This window comes from Camelina sativa, chromosome 2, assembly GCF_030686135.1.
Source record: "Camelina sativa cultivar CO46 ecotype springtype chromosome 2, ASM3068613v1".
Taxonomy (NCBI): Eukaryota; Viridiplantae; Streptophyta; class Magnoliopsida; order Brassicales; family Brassicaceae; genus Camelina; species Camelina sativa.
This window is the reverse complement of record NC_141881.1, coordinates 31108268-31132135: the sequence shown is the minus strand read 5'-3', so window position 1 is coordinate 31132135 and position 23868 is coordinate 31108268. Positions and strand designations below refer to the sequence as shown.

General features: G+C 37.0%; 8 protein-coding genes and 1 non-coding gene across 11 annotated transcripts; 4 read left to right on the top strand and 5 right to left on the bottom strand.

Moving 5' to 3' along the window:
- Nucleotides 1–206: 206 nt before the first annotated feature.
- Nucleotides 207–1504, bottom strand: LOC104744637 (zinc finger protein AZF1). The gene has a single exon (XM_010465720.3). The coding sequence runs from the start codon at nt 1275–1277 to the stop codon at nt 504–506; it is 774 nt and encodes a 257-aa protein (XP_010464022.1). The 5' UTR covers nt 1278–1504; the 3' UTR covers nt 207–503.
- Nucleotides 1505–3009: 1505 nt separating this feature from the next.
- TRNAM-CAU (transfer RNA methionine (anticodon CAU)) lies at nt 3010–3081 on the top strand. The gene has a single exon. It is a non-coding gene; the product is annotated as a tRNA-Met (tRNA).
- A 54-nt stretch (nt 3082–3135) lies between these two features.
- Nucleotides 3136–5064, bottom strand: LOC104744629 (glucan endo-1,3-beta-glucosidase 12-like). The gene is made up of 3 exons (XM_010465707.3): nt 4648–5064; nt 3460–4560; nt 3136–3375 (listed from the first exon to the last, which is right to left on the bottom strand). Exons 1-3 carry the CDS (start codon nt 4697–4699, stop codon nt 3344–3346), a joined length of 1185 nt encoding a protein of 394 aa, XP_010464009.2. The 5' UTR covers nt 4700–5064; the 3' UTR covers nt 3136–3343.
- A 2642-nt stretch (nt 5065–7706) lies between these two features.
- LOC104744621 (formin-like protein 6) lies at nt 7707–11631 on the top strand. The gene is made up of 4 exons (XM_010465696.3): nt 7707–9602; nt 9687–9886; nt 10365–10606; nt 10688–11631. The coding sequence occupies exons 1-4, from the start codon at nt 8083–8085 to the stop codon at nt 11483–11485; spliced, it is 2760 nt and encodes a 919-aa protein (XP_010463998.1). The 5' UTR covers nt 7707–8082; the 3' UTR covers nt 11486–11631.
- Nucleotides 11632–12362: 731 nt separating this feature from the next.
- Nucleotides 12363–15045, bottom strand: LOC104744613 (BTB/POZ and TAZ domain-containing protein 4). Of its 3 annotated transcripts, none has more exons than XR_015572529.1 (7): nt 14451–15037; nt 13852–14112; nt 13553–13683; nt 13401–13457; nt 13151–13312; nt 12740–13053; nt 12363–12647 (listed from the first exon to the last, which is right to left on the bottom strand). XR_015572529.1 is itself a non-coding variant. In XM_087475547.1 (7 exons), the coding sequence occupies exons 5-7, from the start codon at nt 13262–13264 to the stop codon at nt 12518–12520; spliced, it is 558 nt and encodes a 185-aa protein (XP_087331673.1). In that variant the 5' UTR covers nt 13265–13312; nt 13401–13457; nt 13553–13683; nt 13852–14112; nt 14451–14562; the 3' UTR covers nt 12363–12517. The 3 variants fall into 3 exon arrangements, 2 of the variants coding, with proteins under 2 accessions (XP_087331673.1, XP_010463989.1); XM_087475547.1 differs by having other exon boundaries at nt 14451–14562; XM_010465687.3 differs by having other exon boundaries at nt 13151–13457; nt 14451–15045.
- A 904-nt stretch (nt 15046–15949) lies between these two features.
- Nucleotides 15950–16516, bottom strand: LOC104744602 (uncharacterized). Its single transcript, XM_010465680.3, has one exon. It carries the CDS (start codon nt 16514–16516, stop codon nt 16202–16204), a length of 315 nt encoding a protein of 104 aa, XP_010463982.2. The 3' UTR covers nt 15950–16201.
- A 131-nt stretch (nt 16517–16647) lies between these two features.
- LOC104744591 (mitochondrial outer membrane protein porin 2) lies at nt 16648–19129 on the top strand. The gene is made up of 6 exons (XM_010465670.3): nt 16648–17084; nt 17336–17403; nt 17877–17987; nt 18086–18172; nt 18266–18474; nt 18559–19129. The coding sequence occupies exons 1-6, from the start codon at nt 17036–17038 to the stop codon at nt 18863–18865; spliced, it is 831 nt and encodes a 276-aa protein (XP_010463972.1). The 5' UTR covers nt 16648–17035; the 3' UTR covers nt 18866–19129.
- A 162-nt stretch (nt 19130–19291) lies between these two features.
- On the bottom strand, nt 19292–20122 carry LOC104744580 (large ribosomal subunit protein uL24y). The gene has a single exon (XM_010465659.3). The coding sequence runs from the start codon at nt 19944–19946 to the stop codon at nt 19506–19508; it is 441 nt and encodes a 146-aa protein (XP_010463961.1). The 5' UTR covers nt 19947–20122; the 3' UTR covers nt 19292–19505.
- A 1956-nt stretch (nt 20123–22078) lies between these two features.
- Nucleotides 22079–23843, top strand: LOC104744570 (adenylyl-sulfate kinase 4, chloroplastic). The gene is made up of 5 exons (XM_010465648.2): nt 22079–22525; nt 22771–23171; nt 23273–23357; nt 23451–23497; nt 23576–23843. Exons 1-5 carry the CDS (start codon nt 22294–22296, stop codon nt 23690–23692), a joined length of 882 nt encoding a protein of 293 aa, XP_010463950.1. The 5' UTR covers nt 22079–22293; the 3' UTR covers nt 23693–23843.
- The last annotated feature ends 25 nt before the right edge of the window (nt 23844–23868 follow it).

The following is a 23868-nucleotide window of genomic DNA, read 5'->3' as shown; positions in this document are numbered from 1 at the left end:
TAACATACATATATGACAGACATTTATAGACGTATTATATAGTTTTAGGTGAAGGAGGAACAGATCACTAGGAGCTGTGACTGTGAGAGTAACCGAATTCAAGTGGCTTTCCTTTGCTTGCGGAACTAAATGAAGTATAGATTACGACATTAAATTATATCTTTATTTCAGAATTTTTACAGAATGGTCCACTATATAATAACGTGTACGATCCAATCATCCATCTCTGTATTATTATTACTCTTTTTTTTTAAATAACAAAAATATATCAATATCCCAATTGTGTCCTATAAACAAATCCAACAACAAATAAACATTTCTTTTGTAAAAATAAATAATAGTAAATGCAAGTCCACTCCAATCATTTTCATTACAGACTCAGTCCAAGCCGAAGCTACTGGAATAGAAACGACCGTTAAAAAAAACTTCACCGTCCATCCACTAACCCTGCCTTCGTCGCTTGAGAATATAGTTGACTTTTCCTCCACAAAACCGAGTCAACGTTAAGAAGTCGTCACTGAGACTTGATCAGCCGGTAAATTTAGGTCAAACCCACGGTGGCCACCACCGATCGCACTCTCTTCAGATGATCTCTCGTTTTCCACATCGCTGACGTCACTACCTCCTCCAGCAACGACTTCTACGCTGTTGCTGCTACTGCCGTTACCGTTGTTGTTACCACCGTCGTAGTGACACCTTTTGTGTCCACCTAAGGCTTGACCTGACGTAAAGGACTTGAAACAGATGGAACAAGTATGAATCTTTCCACTTGTTTGACCAGCTGCACCGTTACTAGTATTAACGGTAACGTTGATCACAACGGGACCGGCGCTGTTACTGTTACTGTGGTGACTGTTGTTATTAGAGAGTTCTTGGTTACCGGAAGTGATGATAGTAGTACTGTTGTTGTTCGTTGGTTTCCGGTGACTCGTCTTGTGTCCACCTAAGGCTTGATAAGACGAAAACGACTTCCCACAAACCGTACACTTGTAGTCTCGTTGATAGGACGGTGAAGGACGTGACGGAGGAGGGGATTGTACGGCGCCGGAGCCACGAGCGAGCATGAGGAGACAAAGAGCGAGATACTCTTCTTCGGAAGGGAGTTTTGTATTCGTTTCTTGATTCTGATGATGGTGATCAAAACGCTGACGTTTAGTGCGTTTTCTTTTTGCCCATTGCTCGAGATTCTCCGGCTCCATTTCTTCGCGATACCGGAGAAGAGGGCGAGCGGCGGTGGTGGTGGTGGCTGTTGGAGAATTGAGTGTCTCGAGAGCCATGTGGTTCTTTTAGTTTTGAGGTATTTAAGAAGATGATGATGATGATGATGAAGAAAGAGTGAAGTGTGTGGTGTATTGTGAGCACGTCTTGTGTTTGTGTTTGTGTTGTGTTTTTTGAGTGTTGGTTTTTGATTTATAGATATATATATATATATTATGTAACAAATCTTTAGAATTGGGATTGAGAGTGGGAACGTGGGCTATGAGTGATCAAGTGGTGCTGCTCTTGCTTTCTTCAATCCATTAAATTCCTTTTATTTTATATATTAAACATAAAAAGATGTTGTCATTAATTTTGGAATATTAGATGAATTATTTACCAAGTCAATGCAGTGTTTTTAGTCAGAAACTGCCAGAATTATGTTGAGATAAGTGTGTGGATTATAAAAAGTTTACCACTCCATCAAAATATAAAAGTGTCAACTAAAAACACGATTTCGAGTTTATTTACTAAGCTAATTATGTCATCACTCGAAACTTTCTATCGATCCTATAAACTTTTTTTGGGGGGGGTTCACAACTTTCGTTTTCATGCTGGTTCAGTGTTTTATTTTAGCAACTTGAATTTTCTTAATTATCCCTTTCAAATTCTACTATATGAATCAATCCCCCTTTAACTTATCCTACTTTAGAAAACGAAGTTTCCACCTATTTGATTGGGAACTCTTCAAAGGATTTTTAGTTATACATATGTCCAAATTTGTATGACTTCCAAGTTGATTCTAATATGATACTTTTCCCGGTAATAGTCACCCCAAACTTTTATTCAATAATGTAAAAGATTAAAATTAGAAAGACGATTGTTCTTGAAATGGAGTGCCATATATCTTCGGAGTTGTATTAAAGTATATAAAATAAACAAAAAGAAGAAGAAAGAAGAAGAAGCTTTTTTGCCACTCTGGAGTATATATATAATCTTTTCTTGGTTTGTGATATGTGGTGGCATTGGGGATACTGCTTATCTGGCATTACCTCATTGGCTAGAGAATGCTGGATTCTTCTGTTGGACAACGTGTCGTAACAAGAATGGTGCAACTTTTCGGTGGACAGTTAAAGTCAGTACGAGACTTAAGGCTCAGGCTAACATGAGGTTGACACTTCGTTGCACCACCGTCAACACCGTCACACACACTATCTAATGTTTTGATTTATTATCTTCGATTTTGGTTTGTTATTTTTTATTTCAAATAATAATAATAGCACACTTGATTCTCTCAAAAGAATGTACGTGAGTTTGGGATTTGTAAGAGACTTGCCCACTAGTCAGTAGCCACCAACTAAAACAAAGAACAAAAGAGAAGAAAAATTAAAGAATGCGTAAAATAACAATTGGGGGGTCGTTGACGGGAGATAAAAGAAAGAAAGTGGAGTAAGTCTTTAGTCGTCGAGTTTGTTGTTGCATTATGAAGTGGGTCTCGTCGTTACTCATAACAGTTTTTGTCTATACTTAGTCAATTCAACTGCCAAAACAACGCTTCAACGAATATCTCTTATAAGCTGTCCTTATGCAGAAGAATATTGGGATATCTTCTACGCGGGTTTATAGAAGAAGCTAAAAAGAATCAGTCCTTACAAAAATTTCGTAAAGTTTAAAAACACGAGTTAAACAAAAAAAAAATGATCAATTTGGTAAATAGATCAATTGCCCATTACCAAAGGCAACATCAACAGAGGAGCCCAAAGAAGTATTGATTCATATAAATATATAATTGGTAGAAGCATATCAACAAATATCAGAGTGGCGCAGCGGAAGCGTGGTGGGCCCATAACCCACAGGTCCCAGGATCGAAACCTGGCTCTGATATATAATTTTCGATTTTTTTCTTTTCCGTTTTTCCTACACAAAAAGGCCCCATAATCGTATAACAAAGCCCATTAACAGCAACAACTGGGCCGAATTAAACGGCTTAAAAAGTAACAATAGTTAACTTGAACCCTAAATGATAAAAACATAGTTTTGTAACGATGATTAAATTAACAAAACTAGAGATCCATAACTAGAAATTAGAATTATTCTTCCTTAATCGTCTTCTTCTCCGAGGTAGATCGTCCATGGCTGACAAATCTCAACTCAGAACAAACCGGCAATGCTGATAACCTGCGAAAACAAAATTCAAAATCTCATAACTCTGCACTATCGAATCATGAAAGGTAAATATGTGAACTTGTTTTAGACTCTTACTTGGGTCAGTAGTGATAAGCATGGCGGTTCCACCAAAAGAGCAAGTGCCTCCGTTTCGTTTAGTCTTTTGCCAGTAACTGTTGAAAGCGTAAGAGGCATGAGCCATAACTGTGTCTGGATAATAACATATCCCGTGAGGTTTAATCTCATCGCAATTAGCTCCTCCTTGTCCACAAGCAAAGTCCAAAGATTGTTGCAATGTCTCTGCCGCTACGCTCGGTTTCGCCACGCACCATAGTCCTTCCACGTCTTTCTTCTTCACCGGAGACGGCGACGGCGCCGGATGAGTTGGAAGACACGGCGGCGGAAGAGAGATCCCTTGATTCCCTTGGTTCGGTAGAGGAGGAGATGAAATCGGAGATTGCTCCGGCGGGTATTGTGGAGGTTCTTCAGGGAAGTAGGGTACTGTTGGTGGAGATGAAGATCCGATGGAGGAGTGAATTGGTGAGTTCTCTGGTGATGGAGAGGGTAGTGTTGGGAATGAGATTGTGAATTTGCTGCTAATGTTGATTAAAGATCTTAGATTTCTCCTTGTAGTTGCTTCTTCTGGCTCAGGGTTTAAGAAATTGACCTTGTTGAAGCTCAAAGATCCCAACTTTTCAACGGAATGAAGCAAATCTAGATGATTATCAGGTGAAGATAGGAAATTTAGAGGTGGGTTTATGGTGAAAGTTGAGTTTATGGTTTTGAGGAAGATGAGAACAGAGTTGAACATTTCTGAGCTTTTTGGGTTTTTTAAGCATTGGTAAGAGAAGCCAGAGGAGACTTTGATGTTCTTCTCAAGACCCCATCTTTTGAGAGAATGGTAAATGTTTTTCAAAGAAGTAAGAACTAGATCAAAGGTGGGGTTGTGCTGTGTGGTTTGGTGGCAAGAAGAATCAGGGAAAAAGACAACAATGGTGGTGATTTTGATGGTAGGGTAACGAGAGAGGACATGAGTTTTAAGCCAAGTCTCAGCCTTTATGATACTAGAAGAAATCTCAGTAATGGTTTTGTTGTCGCTCACTGAAACAGCTAGATCAAGATCAGTAGTTTGAGGAAGTTGAAGGACTTTGTGATGCAGGTTTAGAGCTTCAATGGGTGTTGATTCTTGACCAGCTCCTGCATACAAAGATTATTATTAGCTATGAGTTTACAATAAAAAAAACAAACAATCTTTAGCGTTTTTTTGTTTGTGGTTTTTGTTACCTGCAAAACCGAGAAAGGCAATGAAGAAGAAAATGTAAAGAAGACGACCCATTTTTGCCTTTGGCACAGTTTCCTTCCTTTCTTTTCTTGTGGTTTTTGGTTTCTTTCTCAGCACATAGAGAAGTTTATAAAAAGATGGGTTTTTTCTTTAGAGTACAGAGGAAGAATCAAAGCAAGGTCTACTTTTAAGGAAAAAAGAAAAGAAAAAGGAAGATTAATGTTATTACACAGACTCTGTTGTGCTGTGTTCTTGCTGCTTGCTGACTATAAAGTGGTGTATCGATACTGACATGGAAAATAATGGCGTTGAATACGTTGAACTGTTCTGTTTTAAGAAACCGTACATTGCGACACGTGTCTTTGGTTGGTAACAGAGCACAAGACAAGACTATTGTGTGTGTTCACAAGATAAGCTTCAAATAGAAGTGCTTCTACAAACATTAAATTATGGTTCAGGGTTATAATTATGATCGATCGTTGTAGTTTGATTTCGTGTTAGAGTCATTCGATTTATTGAGATGAAGACAATTTTTTTCAAAGGGTCTGGACATCAATAGAGCGTTGAATATACGAAAACGTTGCCGTTTTAGAGAATTTTGTAGAAGAGGGAAATTACACGGCAGGCACAAACATCGTGGGCCATCGATAAGCTTCTGATATAAACATTTTGATGCACTTTTATAGCTATAAATTAAGACGACGGCGTATTAATCAGTAGCCTTAAGATGGTTCGGCAAATAATGGGCTTTTTACTTAGGGTCTTTTATAAAGCTAGACTATGGGCCTGATTAGACATCTGATATTTTGCTTCTTCGTCCAAGTTTCAGCCATTTATATAGTTTTCTTCATATAAGGAAACTTTATCCCGAAAGAACAATTTAAAAGCTAGCCATTTCGAGTTATTTTATTTAAAAGGCTGTGTGATTACTGATTAGACTGATATGATTAAGTGAAGAGTGGTGTGTGGGATTCTAAAATTGCTTTGAACGTTTTGAATAATCCAGTCATAATCATCATGACAACACTAGCAAGGGATTTGTCGAGTAGCTTTATCATGATTACCACCTCAAATTAATTATTTAATTAACCAAACAATAAACTAACTAACGAATAAGAGAGATGACAGTGTATTAAAATCCAAGCATTGACCCATCCGACCCATGAACCTCTCTGATTTGTCGGTATCATTACATGCTGCTACTAATAGTCTTATCAAACGTTAATTTAGTTTCACTACATCAAGAAATTTGTTTTGACAATTAAGGAAAACCCCATTCGAAATTGGTTTCGGCTTGTGGTCTCGATAGAAAATATGAAAGAGTGACAATAATGACTAATGACAGAAAAAACAAACGAGTACAAATTGTGTTGAAGAATATTGTCTATCTTGAGCTTTAACCCAAACACAAGCGTTGGAGAGATTTTTATGTTTACGTGGAAGAGAAGAAAAGTTTTTTTTATCCTCTCAGGAATATTTATTTTTTTCTGGCCAAGGGGAATATTTGTTTCTTCTTATTGACAATTGCACATGCAATTTTCTACCTAAAGATATAAATAAATCTGAAAAATAAGAAGGAAAATTACTATTTTAGATTGAACTTCTTGAATTTGTATTAGACACACTACTCACTAACGTTTCTGCGTTATTCTTTAGTTCAAAGGAGAAGAGGTTTAGGTCACAATTGTAATTATGAGGAAAAGAAAAAATGGGCATCCCCAGCAAATAGAAAAAGTTTTAAAGATACTAAAAGAAAATGAGAAAGTTATTTGTAAAAAAACAAAACAAAAATTAAAAAAAACGAAAGAGAAAAAAGCAAAAATAAAGCAAAACGCAAGAGAGCGTGTGGTTGACCCCTCAATTAACATTACCATTAATAAACATAAACACATAATGAGAGTCGGTGGATCCATACAACATTTATTTTTCTTATACCCAAAGAAAAAAAGAATGAAGCTAAAGAAAAATTGAAAGAATATAAAAAGACAAAAATAAAAAGAGAGAAAAAGATAAAAAGATAGAGGGATGTTTAACGTTAAGCCCGTTGTATCACTTTATTCCAAAATTACATGTATGGGTCTTCTTCTTCTTTCTTCCTCTTTTCTTATTCACTACCAAAACTTTTTTCTTACTATGGATTCGCTATAAACTTGATTTATACGTTTACTTCTATCGTGTACAATAATTTCTTTCTGTATGTGAAAATTCCTTGTTAGAATAGTAAAGTAAAATAGTGCAAAAAAAAAAAAAAAACAAGCAGTACAATGGAGACTTTCGTATTTTAAATGAATGATTGAATATAAGCTAAAAAACAACCGACACTTTAACAATTTATTTTTTTCAAGTCGAAAAAATTTGTTTGATTAGCAATTTAAAAAACAAACTTAAAAGAGTCTTTTGAAAATTAGAGTATTCTGATCTAAGGTGGAGCTGGACCACCGAGGATTGGCTTCCCGTCTACAGAATCAGCCGGACTATTTTTTGTAAAATCATTAGGGAAAAATACAATAAGATCGTAAAGTCGACGATGGAGGTATGTTACGTGTCTTTTTTCCTGCGTCGTCGTCTTGAAATCAACGAAAACAAAAATTGGGAAATGTCTACGTTGGACGGAAAAGGACAGTCACATTCTCAGTTAATTTAATTACATAACAAGGGACATTTACGTCTTTAAGCAGCAAAAGCCATACTGACTATTTCTATTAAGATTGTTGACGAGAATCTCACGTGGCGGAAATTTCCATATCGTGTATTATTATTATTTTGTTTATAAAAAAAAAGAAAAAGCAAACAAGACGACGATGAGTTCCATCCATAATTTTTAATAACAAAGTTGAATTTGTTAATTGTATTATATAATCAAAACTAGTCAATTAATTTCCATGAAGCTAAACGTGAAAACGCTAGGCTGTCTATTCTTCGTTCTAAAATGTCGTCTTTTACTTCAGCAACTAGTGACTAGTAAAAATAGAAGTATTTGTTTTTTTTTTAAAACATATGTTTGTTGTCGCACACGTATAATACAAAATACATTTCGTTACATTATTATTACGTATGGTAATCACACTAATTAACGAGGTTTAAAAGAAGAAAGCAGATTAAACGATCCCGGGAATGTATGACGTCAGCATAATAAATCTCAGATCTCGAAACGAAACGAAAGTTCGTTTCGTTTTTTCTCCCCTCTCTCTCTGTCTCTGCTGCTATTACTTTCCCTTTTTCACCTTCTTTTTTCCTTTTCTCTTTAATATTTTTTTTCCATAAACTATTTCTTAATTTTTTCCTTTCCATTGAAGATTACGATCTGACGAACCCCCCCCCCCCCCCCCCCCCCAAAAAAAAGTTTCCGAGAGAGCAACCAAAAATAAAAAAAAAACAAAGAAGATGAATTTAGAGAGAGAGGTGAATAATTGTAAAACTGTTAAACACGATTCGCCATGAGAGCTCTTCAATCCATTTTCTTCTTCTTCTTCTTCCTCTTCCTCTCAGTTTCCGTTACTGCCGTGAACTTAAACCAAGAACTTCATCGGAGAATTCTTCATCAGCCGCTTTTTCCAGAAGCTTCTTTTCCTCCACCACCAGATTTCGTATCAACAACACCGTCTCCTCCCGATCAACCATTTTTCCCGGAGAATCCATCTACGCCTGAGCAGCAAACTCAGTATTATCCTCCTCCGCCATCTCCTGTTTCCGCCGACGTCAATGGCGGATTACCTATTCCGACGGCGACTACTCAATCATCCAAGCCTGGGAAAAAAGTCGCAATCGTCATCTCCGTCGGAATTGTCACTCTCGGCATGCTTTCGGCTTTAGCGTTCTTCTTGTACCGTCACAAAGCTAAACATGCCGGTGACACTCAGAAACTCGTCACTGGAGGTGGCGATTCCGCGGCTTCTCGGAGATTTCAGGAAGATCCGGTACCACCGACGACGACGACGTCCTCTACTTTTCTCTATATGGGAACAGTTGAACCGAGCCGTGAATCGGCGAGTGAGTATAATAATAACGGCGGAACTAATAATGGACCGGTTAATTCGTCTCCGTACCGGAAATTGAATTCGGTTAAGAGATCCGATCGTTATCGTCCGAGTCCGGAGCTTCAACCGCTTCCTCCGTTAGCTCAAACGCGGCAACCGTCTGATAACAACTCTCCTTCCGCTTTATCTCCTTCTTCGTCTTCATCTTCTTCCGGTGAAGAATGTCGTGACACGGCGTTTTACACGCCGCACGGATCTGCGATGAGCAGCGATGACGGTTATTACACGGCGTTTCCTCGCTCCGTTAACAGTAATGGTGGATCACTTCCTCACTCGAAGAGAACTTCTCCCAGGTCTAAATTTGGATCGGCTCCTGCGACGGCAGCGTCTAGGTCGCCTGAGATGAAACACGTCATCATCCCGTCGATTAAGCAGAAACTGCCGACGCCAGTACAACCTCTACCTCTAAGGAGGAGCTTGGATGAACAAGAGTTTCCTTATTCACAGAACAAGCCGAAGTTCTCGCAGCCTCCTCCGCCACCGAACAGGGCGGCGTTTCAGGCCATTACTCAAGAGAATTCTCCTCTTAGCTCACGAGTGCCTCCACCACGGCGGTCTCCTCCTCTTCCTCTTCAGGCTCCAGCTCCACCGCCACCTCCTCCGCCGCCTCCGCGTTTTACTCCTCCTCCACCGCCTCAGAAACGGCCGAGAGATTTCCCGATACTACGAAAACTAACCAGTTCTGAAGCAACAACGATTTCCACAACGTCTCCTTCAAGAACGCAAGCGTTCAAGACTCCAAGTCCTAATTCCAAGGCTGTAGAAGAGGTCAATGTGAAATCAGTGGGTTCTCTTGAAAAATCAGGAGACGGAGATACAGACCCAAGCAAGCCAAAGTTAAAACCACTCCACTGGGACAAAGTACGAGCGAGCTCAGATCGAGCCACTGTTTGGGACCAGCTCAAGTCAAGCTCATTCCAGTGGGTTTTTCATTCTTTACTACATTGTTTGGCCTCTTACATTTGAATGTTGACTAATTTTGATGATCTTATGGTGTTATATAGATTGAACGAGGATAGGATGGAACATCTTTTTGGTTGCAATTCGGGAAGTTCAGCTCCAAAGGAACCTCTGAGAAGGTCAGTGATGCCTCCAGCTGAGAATGAGAACAGAGTGCTGGATCCTAAGAAATCGCAGAACATTGCAATTCTCTTAAGAGCACTAAATGTAACACGAGAAGAGGTGTCCGAAGCTCTCACGGATGGTGAGTAATGATGTCCAGTTTGATTTGTTTTTGAGGGAAGGATTGGTATTTTGGTATTTTCCTAGATCATGATAAGTTAGTAAGCTATCTACATTTAGGTTCCTCTGTTTGGCACTTAACCAGTTTTCGAGTATTGATGCCTTGATGGGTTAATTGAGATCTTTGATAGGAGGAATAATAATAGGGATCTAATCTCATCAGAGGTAACAGTGTTGAAAATCTGAACTATACTAAAAAGGCTTAGGCCACAAGTTATAATCATTTTAAAGAACAATGACATATGAAATGATTATCTCTGCTTTATATTGCGTCTAACATGATTGTTCAACTTATGAAACATACCACATGTAAAGGAGAAAAAGAGCCAACCTATAATTTTTATGAACACAATTGATTTCATTACGTTATTGTTCTAAAATGCATGAGCATTTGTGGTCCCTATTACTTTAATTTAATTATGCTTGTGGTACTGTAACAGGTAATCCGGAGAGCTTAGGTGCTGAGCTTCTAGAGACTTTGGTGAAGATGGCTCCAACAAAGGAGGAAGAGATAAAACTCCGAGAATACTCTGGTGATGTATCGAAACTGGGAACAGCTGAAAGATTCCTCAAAACCATTCTCGATATCCCTTTTGCATTCAAAAGAGTTGAAGCGATGTTGTATAGAGCCAACTTTGATGCAGAAGTCAAGTATCTAAGGAACTCTTTCCAGACATTAGAGGTTAGTTACTCTTAAAGACTCATTGATGATCGAATTGCTCAAATGATTTGTCCTAGTTCTGATCCCTTGGTTGCTTTGTAGGAAGCAAGCTTAGAGCTAAAAGCAAGCAGACTATTCCTAAAGCTGCTCGAGGCTGTTCTAATGACTGGAAACCGAATGAACGTTGGCACGAATCGCGGAGATGCCAAAGCCTTCAAACTCGATACACTTCTAAAACTTGTAGACATCAAAGGAGTTGATGGCAAAACCACATTGCTTCATTTTGTCGTCCAAGAAATCACAAGGTCAGAGGGAACAACAACAACAACAAAAGACGAAACCATCCTCCATGGAAACAATAATGACGATTTCAGAAAGCAAGGATTACAAGTAGTTGCTGGACTCAGTAGAGATCTAGTTAATGTGAAAAAATCAGCGGGGATGGACTTCGATGTACTGAGCAGTTACGTGTCAAAGCTCGAAATGGGTCTTGATAAACTCAGATCATTTCTCAAGACAGAGACAACTAAAGGGAAGTTCTTTGATTCGATGAAAACGTTTTTGGTAGAAGCAGAAGAAGAGATTCGAAAAATCAAAGGAGGAGAAAGAAAGGCTTTGTCAATGGTTAAAGAAGTAACAGAGTATTTTCATGGGAATGCTGCAAAAGAAGAAGCACATCCTTTGAGAATCTTCTTGGTCGTGAGAGATTTTCTCGGAGTTCTAGATAACGTTTGTAAAGAAGTGAAGACAATGCAAGAAATGTCGTCGTCGATGGGCTCAGCTTCAGCTAGGTCGTTCAGGATATCAGCAACAGCTTCGTTACCGGTTCTTCATAGTTATAAAGGAAGACCAGACGAAACAAGCTCAGATGATGAACACAGCAGCAACTCTTCCACGTGATGATGAAACAAAAAAGCTGTACAGTTTCTTTCTTACACCAAGACAAAAGAAGAATTAAAATTGGTGGTTCTCAAACCGGAGGAGATATATCAGATGTTGAGTTGGTTTAGTCGGAGAACTCGGACACGGTTAGAGAGTAACAAAAACACTATAATGATCAAATTTTCGTAACAATTAAGGAACCTTTTTTTTTTTTTAGTTTTTTTTTTTTTAATTTTTATTTTTGTCGGCAATTTAAATATAGATAGATATATGAAAATATCGTAATTTCTTGATTTTGGTTGTTTCTTTGTCTTTATAAGCTTTTGTAGCTATACAAAGATCAATTTAAATATAGTGATGATGTTACTTAAAAAATATAATGATAGTATAGGTTCGAATCGTGTGTCTCTTTTTGTTGTTGTTGTTGTTGAGAGAATAGGGAATCAGAATCCAATACGAAAGTGATAGTATAAAAGGAGAAAAACTATACGTGGTCTAAAATACGATATAGGGAATTGGGTTTGTGACAATGAATGTTCCCAACATTATTAAATGAAATAGAAACATGTGATGTGAGTGAGACCGAGATTGTGTACACTAGTACCACGTCGTCCTCTCTCTTTCTTTTCTTATTGGTTTTGTCTTGTTCTACGTCACTTTTTTCCCACCACGATCTTTTCGTTTCTCTTTTCCATTTTTGGAGTTATTAAAAATAACAAAACAAGTTGGGTCCTATATAATTTTTTTGGTAGATTCTTTGATTCTTCTTCTCCTGTGTTGTTTTGATGCCTCAGCTTATTTACCAATTTTGCCACTGAGTAATTAAAAGAACAAAACCATTGTTAAACCGGATCAAATCCGGTTTACAGATATTTTTGAGTCTTTGACCCTTAGCTGACAAAATCTGTGTGTTATTATTCCATAATTCCATTGGTTCAATTTTATTATGGTACACTTGTTGTTCTTAGGGTAGGAGGGGATCACAAGAAACGCTTAATACTCGCCCTTCTTGAGATTGTCGAAGATGGTGAAACCTTGAGATGAGGATTTTTAACCGCTGGTCACCGGTAAAAAGTAAGGAGACCCTCCGATTTTCTTACTCCCCAATACATTCTTCACCAGAAGTTTCCATCTTCTTTCATCTTTCTTGCTCTGTTTCTCCATCTTTTCTTTCAAGTTTCTGTTCCCAACAAAAAAATCAGACATAAGACCCCTGATTTTGAACAGTTCTAAAGACTAAGGTAGACATTTTTTGTAAGTTGGGTTATTTACCTGCATAGAGGGACTCGACATCGATCAGAATCTGCGCAGAGACGTGAGTGCAATTCAAGGAGTTGCCACATTCTCTTGCAATGCACGCAACCTCCTGGAACCTTAAGCTTACAGCCTGCAAAATGCCTGATGAGTGATTCTAATCCCTTGCAAGCTTCATAATCACACGGTGCGTGGTGCGGTTTGAAATCTTTATCGTGTGGTCCTATCGTTTTACATCCATCTCTACATATATGAACAAGAGCTTCCATCGCTTCATATAGCTGCGAATACATCCGCTGATCATTGCGTTTTCTGATCTTCTCTTTCCGCATCTGCGTTTATATAAACATATTCAAAGATTCAGACATTTGTTGAATATATTATATATAGAGGGGGGAATAGGTTTGTTGAGAACAGAACTGTACTTACATTTTCTTTGAGGATCACTGAGTCTCTAACTTCTTTCTCAAGAAACGGATGGCTTTTCTTCATAGCTGTCCATGCATCTGTCGCAGAAAGCTCCTTAAAGTGTTTCACGATCATACGGTGAGATATGACGCTCAGCCGAGGGAAATCACACAGCAGCGCAAGCTGGAACACATCAACCACGTTCTCAGTATTAAGCAAACCATGTTCTAGATGCCATTCACAGACCCGTTTCAGTTGAGGAACCACATACGCGTGCGACAGTAGTAGCAAATGCATGATAAACTCATTCATTTCTTCTTTCTCATAGCTACAACCAAGAAAGGTAAGTCTAATCAGTACTACGATAAGACAATTGTTAAAAAAAGGCAGAGCAAATAAGTATAAAGGCAATGAGTTATATACCAAGAAGAGTAGAGGAAACGGATGAAAACTCGCACAGCATCATGAGGGACACCACGGATTGAAATTGTATGCCACTTGCCATGTCTTTTGGCTTGCTTCAACATGCCTTTGATCACAGTGGAAGCATTTCCCTGTAAATTCAACAACCAAGTCACAAACAAACTATCAATATAAACCAAGTATAGAGATTTATGGGATTAGGAACAATCTCAAAACCAAGACTTTACTTGCCTAGGCCTAGCTAAGTACACACTATTGATCAACAGTTTTGAAAGAAGTGTTAAAAGGAGAGAGCTTACAATGATGTTGGCATGAGCATAGATGACGTTGCCACTATCTGTGTATATCACAACGTCAGCTTTATATCCATCGTTGAAAAGACGATCCCACATATCTCTTGTAGCCGTCGAAACGCAGCTATTCCCTAGTCCTGGTGCGCCGTATGTTCTCTTGTGTCCATCAGATTTTAATGGAAGAGGTGGAGGAAAAGGCACAGAAGATTGATGAAGATCAGTCACCATTCTCTTGGTTTTTTTTTTTTTGAGCCTATCTTCTCTTTCCTGCATCAATCAAAATGAAATATTTGCTTAAAAGCTAAAAGACAAGATCTTGCTTTCACTCCAAATATGCAAAAATGAAATCCAAAAATCATGTCTTTGATTCGTTAATACGATACAAATTCCACATCATATCTTATTCTTACTCAAAAAATACGTTTTCATAGATTTCCAAAGGAAGAACCAGATCTCTCATTTTATTGATCAGGAATTGAAAACAGAGAACAGAACAAGAACAAATCTCTATACATTATCACAAATCTGAAATGTTCTGTTCCTCACAAACAACACAAATCCAAAATCGATAGAAAAATGAAAGAAACAGGATCAATCGAACATACCTTATCAATGGGAATGAGCTCAGTTTCGATAAAGTCTCCTCCTTTATCAAGAAAAGAGCAGCAGGCGAAGAAGCTCTGTATTAATAGAGAGAAGCTTCTTGAGAGAGAGAGAGAGAGATGAGAGATCTCTTCTCATTATATAAACACACACACACACACTAAACTCACAAAGACAACAAATTAAAGAAGGCGACAAATCTTTTCGTAAAAAGAAACAAATCCAAAGCTTGGAATAGGATATTTTACTTTCGCGTTCAATAATAATTTAAAAGATATTATTTTGCTTCCTTCTTCTTCATCATCATTTCAATTTCACGCACGGCAGGCAAAGACAAAAAAAAACCACCTTGCGGGGAAAAGAAAAAATTACGAAGAGGCGCGTGGAGCCTACGGTTACGAAACGGACGGCTGAGAATCCACGCGCCTTACCGGCTTTTTCTAGACGTCGTCAAGTGGGTTTTATTAATCAAATTCAAACACGACTCCTCCTCCTCTGCATGAAATTTAAGAGCCGTACAAAAACAGATCGGGTTTTGTCCTTTATTTTGTTCTTGTTCGGTGTTTCACAGCTCATTTTTTTAGCTGTCTTCGTTTTTTTTTTTTTTTTATATATTTGTAATCTCGTATTTATTACTAGTATTATCTTTTTTTCTTGTTTACAAGATAAGTTTAGATTATTGTTACCAAAAAAAAATTAAGAAGAAGATAAGTTTAGGATTAGTCTTAATTTTGTGAACAAAATAGTAAGTCTTAATTTTAAACCACAACATTTTTTGTCTGCTATCTAAAAGAGGTATATTATTTTCAGATACTTTTCATTTTCAATATGTTCACTAGTAATGAATTCGTGCATTGTAGGCTATTAGTAGTACATTGTATATTTGTATATACTGTACAATATTTATTGTGGTCCGGAGGATGATCGCGTCATAAATATTTTATTTGGTCTTTTGATACTATTTCAGTATTTCTTATCATGAATTTTGATTGTTACCAATTTTTTTTGTGTGTTTCATTTTAGTGACACGTTTCCTTGCTTCTATAGGTCATCCAAAAGAAAGAAAGATATTTGATTCCTTGCACACATAAAAAAAAAAAAAAAAGAAGTAAGATATTTGATCATATTTCTGGTACTTTATTTTAGTCTTTTGATCAGTATGACAATTTAATTTTGTCTAACAATTTATTTAAGTAAATTACTTATTAGCAAAATATCAAATCAAATAGTTAATGTTGTAGCAGCGCTTCTAGAAACTCAGTGTGCCGACAAAAATAAAAACTGATTCTTTTTCTCTCAAATTGAACATAATTTTTTTATGCTGCAGTGAATCACTGTAGTCTTAAGTCATTATAGAGTTGGAGTTGTGGAACATATCTTAGAAGTAATACGATAGAATTGTTAATTGAACTGTAAATGGAGTTTTTCTAACTGTATACGGAATTATAAAAGTAAAATTCGAATCAAACAGGAACTAGCTAGATAGAGTAGAGACGATATATAAGAAATTAAAAACTTCTTTAAGTATAGAAGAGTTTCTTTTGTATTCAAATATATAAACCCTAAGCAAGGCAAACATGAAATGAAAGCACACAACGAAACGAACATAGAAGAATATTAAGAATTTGAACTTAAACTAAAGTTTCTTCTTCACTCTTCTCCCTTATTTGCAATTACATAAACACATATATATCAAACGAATTTGTTCCCCAAATTTTTCCAAGAACCAACCTACTATTTTATAAGGATCGCCTCAGAAATCAGAGCATCGACCACGTTGTTCCCAGTCGCCGTACCGAGTCGGTTCAGGACCTCTAGGTCCTCCGATCTCACCAGTATCTTTGTTCATAAACTCCTCACCTCCTCCTTCTTCTTCTTCTTCTTCTTCCTCTTCCTTCTCTTGAAGATTCTGATCTGGCTTCACGTTATCCTGATTCGGAGTCTGAGATTGAGCTTGCGGTGGAGGAGGAGGAGTACCGGAGCTAAAAAAACGTGACACTGGCTCCATGAATCTAGAGGAGACGGATCCGCTTGGTGCGATCAAACGAACGATTTTGTTCGTCGCCATTGTTTTTAGATGATGCAATCGGCGTAATCAGATCCCCAAACCTTCACGATTTTGTGATTAGTATAGGGTTCAATAGTCACTTTGGATGGGCCGTAATTTGATGACAAGCCCATTAGTCTCGAAGCCCAACATTTACATGTTTATTGGATGGGTCTTAATTTGTTAACAAACCCAGTAGGCTATAGGCCCAACATTTACATCTTTCTAGAAACTTGAGAGAATTAGAAAATAAAGATGGCCTCGCCCTGGATTCGAACTCAAGACCTTCCGTGTACTAGTAGGCCTCATTAACAAAAGCGATTCGATTAACCGGCATCTTATGCTATGATGCCACATCAACGATTGTGAGTGGTTTGTCACTAAAGAATGTGACAGGCTGTAATTATAGTAAATGATTTCACTATTTATTTTCGTCTACCACTACACAGAAAAAAATAAAAATAACAAGACGTATTGTTCTATCTTCACCGCTTCTCCTCTCAAATCTTCGACGATCTATACCATCATCTCCGATCAACCATGAGCAAAGGTCCAGGACTCTTCGCCGATATCGGCAAAAAAGCCAAAGGTAAAAATCATCTTATCGCTTCTTTCGTCTATTTATTATCAAATCTCTCGTCGTTTCGATTCCGGTTGAAATTACAACGCAGTTGTTGCTTGCATTTATGCCTGTTCACTGATTAGAAGTTCCGGTGTTTCGAATCTTTTCTTGTACGCTAGAAAAGATGGTCAGATTCTTTTGATTTGGGTTTGGGTGATTCTGTTGATTTTTGTAAGCTGATTCCGTTGTTTTTTTTGTTTGTTTCCCTTTGTTGGTAGATCTGTTGACGAGAGACTACAACACCGATCAGAAATTCAGTATTTCCACTTACAGTGCCTCCGGCGTGGTACGTTTTGTTATATCGATGCATCCGGCGTGCTGGTGTTTTTTGTATTCCTAGGTTTTCGTTAGATTCATCTGAGTATGTTTGTTTATATTCTTTTTCTATCGTTGTGTATCTGTGATATTGTTCTGTGTCGTTTGCATTTAGCAGCTTTTAATGAGTATATGTTCTTGGTCTTATCGATCTTGTACTTGTTAAAATCGATTTCATACGTTCTGTACTAGATCTTGGGTAATTGGATGTAAGTGACAAGATGAGTGTTGGATGAAATTAGTATGTTTGAGAAATATATGTTCGAGAATGAGTGCAAATGAGGTCAACGTTGGTATAGCTTTGTTGTATCTCTGTGGGTGTAGCTTTGCTGTAGAATTATCTCTTGTATCTTGCTGGAAAGCCTAATAATGTAGGCAGCTTATCTCCATGTATAATTGCACTAATGGAGAGCCTTATTTTCTTGTCTGTGTTCTTTTGTTTAGGCCCTTACTTCTACTGCTCTGAAGAAAGGAGGAGTTCATGCTGCTGATGTTGCCACACAATACAAGTACAAGAATGCTTTGTTTGATGTCAAGATCGACACTGATTCTAGTGTGAGTAGTAGTAGTAGTAGTAGGGAGATTCAGCAAACACTTTTTCATCTAAAACAATGTCAATCTGTTAACCGTGTTTGTATGTTTTTGCTTGGCAGGTTTTGACAACAGTCACATTCACTGAGATCCTCCCATCCACAAAAGCCATCGCCTCCTTCAAAGTCCCTGATTACAATTCTGCCAAGGTTTTTTGAAATCCTTTTTCTGTATGAAATCACAGATGTTTACTTCTCAGTGGTTTGAAAATTAACCCTTCAACTTTTGAATCTCATTAACAGCTCGAGGTCCAATACTTCCACGACCACGCAACAGTTACTGCTGCTGCAGCTTTGAAACAAAACCCACTTATCGACATAACAGCTACTCTTGGTTCGCCAGTCATCTCATTTGGTGCTGAAGCTGGATATGACACAACTTCCAAAACCTTCACTAAGTACAATGCCGGGATCAGTGTGACAAAACCAGACGCTTGCCTTTCAGTGATATTGTAAGACCACGAATCTTTAATCTAAGCAATCACTAAGGAAGGCTGTGTCTTGTGTGGGTCTGATATGAGTTTTTTTTTTGGCAGGGGAGACAAAGGAGACTCAGTCAAAGCATCTTACCTTCATCACTTTGATGAATTTAAGAGAACCGCAACAGTTGCTGAGGTTTACAGGAAATTCTCAACTAATGAAAACACGATAACGGTTGGTGGGGTGTATGCGATTGATCATTCGACTACAGTGAAAGCTAAGCTCAACAACCATGGCACACTCGGTGCTCTTTTCCAGCACGAGGTCATGCCCAAATCACTAGTGACTGTTTCCAGTGAGATTGACACAAAGGCTCTAGAAAAGCATCCAAGGTTTGGTCTCTCTCTTGCTCTTAAGCCTTGAGAACTCACTCACACACTGAAGACCTGCTGGAGTCTCCGTACTTTTCTCTTATCCTCTCTCATTGTTGATTTCTTCTACGGCAGGACCCGAGAGTGTTTGCTTATTTCTTCTTCCTTCTTTTTTTGGTTTCGTTTAATTGGAATAAATAGGTCCGCAGTGAACTTGACGGGATAATTCTTTTTCAGATATGTTCGGTTTTGGTCTTGACTTTTTTGTTTTAATTGAGCAGTATTCTTGAATACTCAGTGATTTTACCCATTTCAATTTCGGTGTGTACAATCCATTTCTTTAAGAAAACCAAATTTTTGCGTCGGATGCAATGCAAATTGCGTGACTAGTTGGTCTGCTGACTGATTGGGTATCGCGTTTGCAAAGAAGATTCTCCCTTATACAATCACGATTGATTGAAATGAATATCAATAACGATTTAAAACACAACTTAAACCTCAAATCAGATTTTTTAATCACGATCCAATTACAAGAGCCAGGAAATATAAGAACAAAATGATGGTACATTGGTACCAAAACCACAAAAAAAATCAACTTCGAATTCTGAATCATATAAATCATCCATGGATTCAAAAAAATTCATATAAACTCAATGAAAATAGAAAACTAGAGAAAGAAACCTCATTCAATATCAATCTACGTTCTCCATAACATCAGCAGCCGAAAACTTGGTACCCTTCTCCTTATCAGCGGCAGCACGTCCATTAGCCTTACGCTCCAAAAGCGATTTCCTGTCCTTGTCGAGACGGAGCTTAGTGATCATCACATTCGAAGCATTGACACCGACGTTGACCGTTGTTCCGTTGACCTTCTCCCTTGTGATTCTCTCGATGTGAATCACCCACTTGCGGCGATACACCTGCATCACTTTCCCTTCTCTTCCTTTGAACGTCCCACGAACAACTTGCACCTCGTCGTCTTTACGAATCGGCATCGATCTGACATTGTACTTATGACGGAGATCTTTGGATAGCGGCGAGCTCATGAGCACGCGTCTCACGCTTGAAGGAGCTGTGAAGTGAGCCTTCCTGTTCTTCCGGCGAGAAGAGGTCACACGAGGATTGTACTTCATCTTCGCCGGAGATTTGTGAACCAAATGAAGAGATTAGGGTTTTTTTGTGTGTGTGGCTGAAGAAGTGAAGAAAGAAATTTGTGAATCAGTTTATATATGAGAGATATTGAAATTCACTTAACGCCGCCGTTTTGTCTCATAAACGAGAATTAGGGTTTTTAAAGATACTGGGTCAGATGGATTTGATAAGTTTTATATGGGCTTTTAAAATCATTAAAATGGCCTTAGAGGGACCTTCTGGACGAGGGTTCGCAGCTATTCGTTTTTTATTTATAAACTAACCCAACACCCCCGCACGTGCGGATTTTTTTCTTTTTTGTATTTATTTACATCCATAAATTAAATTGATAAAAAAAGTTGTTAATGTAAATTTTTCCAACCATTTGAATATTGTTGTGTTTCTCTTATTTTTGAATAAATAATACATTTATTATTTTTATTTTTAACATTACATTGCCTAACTCTTTTTTGTTTCTACAAAGTACATGATCACATGAATGTTTGAACACATCATTTATTGTAGAGTTAAGTTATTGTGATAATTTTGTACATAATCGTTTTTTATTGGTTTGTGTCATGTTATAATATATATTGTCTTGTCATATTATAATCATTTTTTATTGGTTTGTGACATGTTATATGTATGATTAAGTTTGTTTTCCGTTTGATAAGCTTCCAGATTTTTAAAAATTTAATAGAAGCATTTGAATTCCTCAGCATCGATTTCAGAAAGAAGTTGACAGTTCTCAACATCCCACCACACAGTGATGGAAGCGTTAGCGTTCAACTCCGACGTTCTCGCGTTGCTATGCACGGAACCCATTTTTGTTGTTTAAGAAAAAAGAGCAATCATATTATATAGAGGGAAATGTTTGTGAACAACCCATAAAGTCTCTCCAAGCGCACATTCTTGCCCTGACCTGAGCATCACTCACTTGTTTTTCTCCGGTATCTGAAGAAACAAAAAAAAAAACAAACTCTCATATCAGGTTAATGAAACCTTTCAAACAATTATCAAAACTGCAATTCACTAACCGTCCAAACAATCGTGAATATACATCCATGAAATTAAATTAAATTAAATTAATATATGTAAATGTTTTGTCTTTATTTACATCCATTAAATTAAATTAATAAAAAAAAGTTGTTAATGTAATTTTTTCCAACCATTTTAATATTGATGTGTTTCTCTTAACTTGAATAAATAATACTTTTATTTTTAAAATTACACTGTTTAACTCTTATTCACAATTACTTTCCTTAAAAACATTTAAATAATTCTTTCAAATATTTTTGAATAGACTGAAAAATAATGTTAGTTTGATATCTTATAAATACCTTAAAATGAACCATAATTTTAACTTATATTCATTAGAACTAATCTCTACTATGCAAAAATAGAAAATAAATTCTAATTCATATTGTTTCAATGTTTGTACTTTTAAATTAAAATTCTTTTGATATTATGTGATGCATAAATTCTTTTATAAAAGTTAATAATTTTCTTGAATTTTCATATGGGTAAAAGATATTATACTATAACTAAAATTTTCTTAAATTTTCATATGGGTTTGATATTGTAGTATAACTAATTAAATTTAAGATATTGAATTTATAAGTGAAAACATATCAATTTCATATAATTAAAAGTTAGTGTATGATAAAAGCTGATTGAAATGGTAACTAGCTAATGAGTAATGAGATAGATAAGGGAGATCACAGAAGAATCCATTAAAGTTTGAAACAAAACATATACTCCTTCCATTTCAAAATATATGATGTTTTAGAGAAGTTCGTTATTTCATAATATAGGATGTTTTCAAATTTTAATGCAACTTTTAGATTAATTTAGTATTTTATATTATGCAGTATTGTTTCTGATTGGTTGAACTTGTTAAAGGTAAAGTCTTCTTAATCTGCGTGCTTTGCTTAAAACATCCTATATTTTAAAACGGAGAGAGTATATTTTTTTGATCATTTAATACTTGTTTAATACTGTATTAGGTTTTGTCTCTAATAAATAAATTAAAACCCGACAAATCACATTCGAGAACATCTAAACAAATTGGATTAAGGCTGAATCCGACAAAGCCACCGATACCATCACGCTCGGGTCCCATTCTTGGCTTAACCACTCAGCTTCCACAAGCCAAATTAAACAACAAATTTTATTTAAGATACAATATTTAAATATTAATTTTAGATTATTATTTTTAAATATATAATCTGAGAAATTTGATTCAGAGTCACCACCGTTGAGTCTGTTCAATTCAATCGTTGAATCTCGCCGGTGCCATATTTATACATTGGTTTTTTCCGAAAATTCAATATTTACTTGTTGTGAGATATGGATGTTGCGGCGGTGACGAGATGTGTGGGAAGAAGCTGCTATGTTTCTCCGGCGTTCGGTGATTCTGACCGGTTTATGAGATTATCGTTGTCTCAACGCTCCACGAATTCAGATCCCACCGGTCGTAAATGTTTGAAGTTTCGCGGGAAAAGTCACCGGAGACTTAGTTTCATCCGTCCGATCATGGCGACAGAGGAATCAATTTCATCGCCTTCCTCTGGTTGCGCCGGTACGAATCACATAATTCCCACTATGATCCGTTCTTAACGTTTAGGATCTGACTTAAGCTAATTTACTTATATGGTTTGCTAATTTCAAATGCTGAAGATTTCTTCAGATTTTGTCATTTTTTGCAACAAGACTAGAAATTTTCATAGTCTAAGCTTATTTGATTAGATCTTGATTAGTTGAACGTATTGTTGATAAATTGATGAGTGATTAATCTAATCTCAGATTAACAAAACTAACTAATAGGTGAAACAAAGCTAATCAACGGAAAGCAAAAGAACATTGTCTGGCATGATTGTCCTGTTTCCAAATCCGACAGGGAAGGTTTGATTAAGCAAAAGGGTTGTGTGATTTGGATCACTGGCTTAAGTGGTTCAGGGAAAAGTAGTCTGGCATGTGCTCTTAGCCGAGCATTGCACAATCGTGGGAAGCTTTCGTATATACTTGATGGTGACAATGTTCGATATGGTTTAAACAGCGATCTTAGTTTCAAAGCAGAAGATCGAGCTGAAAACATTCGAAGAGTTGGTGAAGTTGCCAAACTTTTTGCAGATGCTGGAGTAATCTGTATTGCAAGTTTGATATCTCCTTACCGGAGGGAACGAGCTGCTTGCCGTGCTTTGTTACCTGAAGGAGATTTCATTGAGGTTTGTTGATGTGTTAATGAATGTCAAATGCAAAGAGGCAAACATCTAAGATTTAACACCGTGAGTATTGAAGTCTGTCTTTTGGTTTTTCTTTTGATCAGGTATTCATGGATGTTCCACTCCATGTTTGTGAAGCTAGAGATCCAAAGGGATTATACAAACGTGCACGCGCTGGGAAAATCAAAGGTTTTTAGCTTTTTCTCTGCTTATGTTTTCAAGTTAACACACAGTTTGAATTGATCTTCTCTCATTTATATATGCCTTTTGATTATGCTTAAGGCTTCACAGGAGTAGATGATCCATATGAACCGCCTTTGGACTGCGAGGTTCATAACTATCCTTTTTTTTTCTTTTGTCATTTGAATTGATATAATTGATTCTCAAATTTGAACTACGAGTTGCAGATAGTGATACAAAACAACAGAGACAAAGGTGTTTCTTCTTCATCTTCGTCACTGACTGAAATGGCAGAGATTGTTGTGTCGTACTTGGACAAAAATGGATACCTCAAGACGCCTTAGAATACTGACACAAAATTACGTCTAAGGATTATATGATCATAATGTACTTTCCTTGTAATAGGCTCATCCGCTCATGTATCAATGCGTGTTAATTAATTGTTTGTTTGAATGTAATAGTAAAAAGTGCGGTTTCTTCCCCGTCTTTTTTTCACTTCTTCGACTTTGATTTTTTCCTC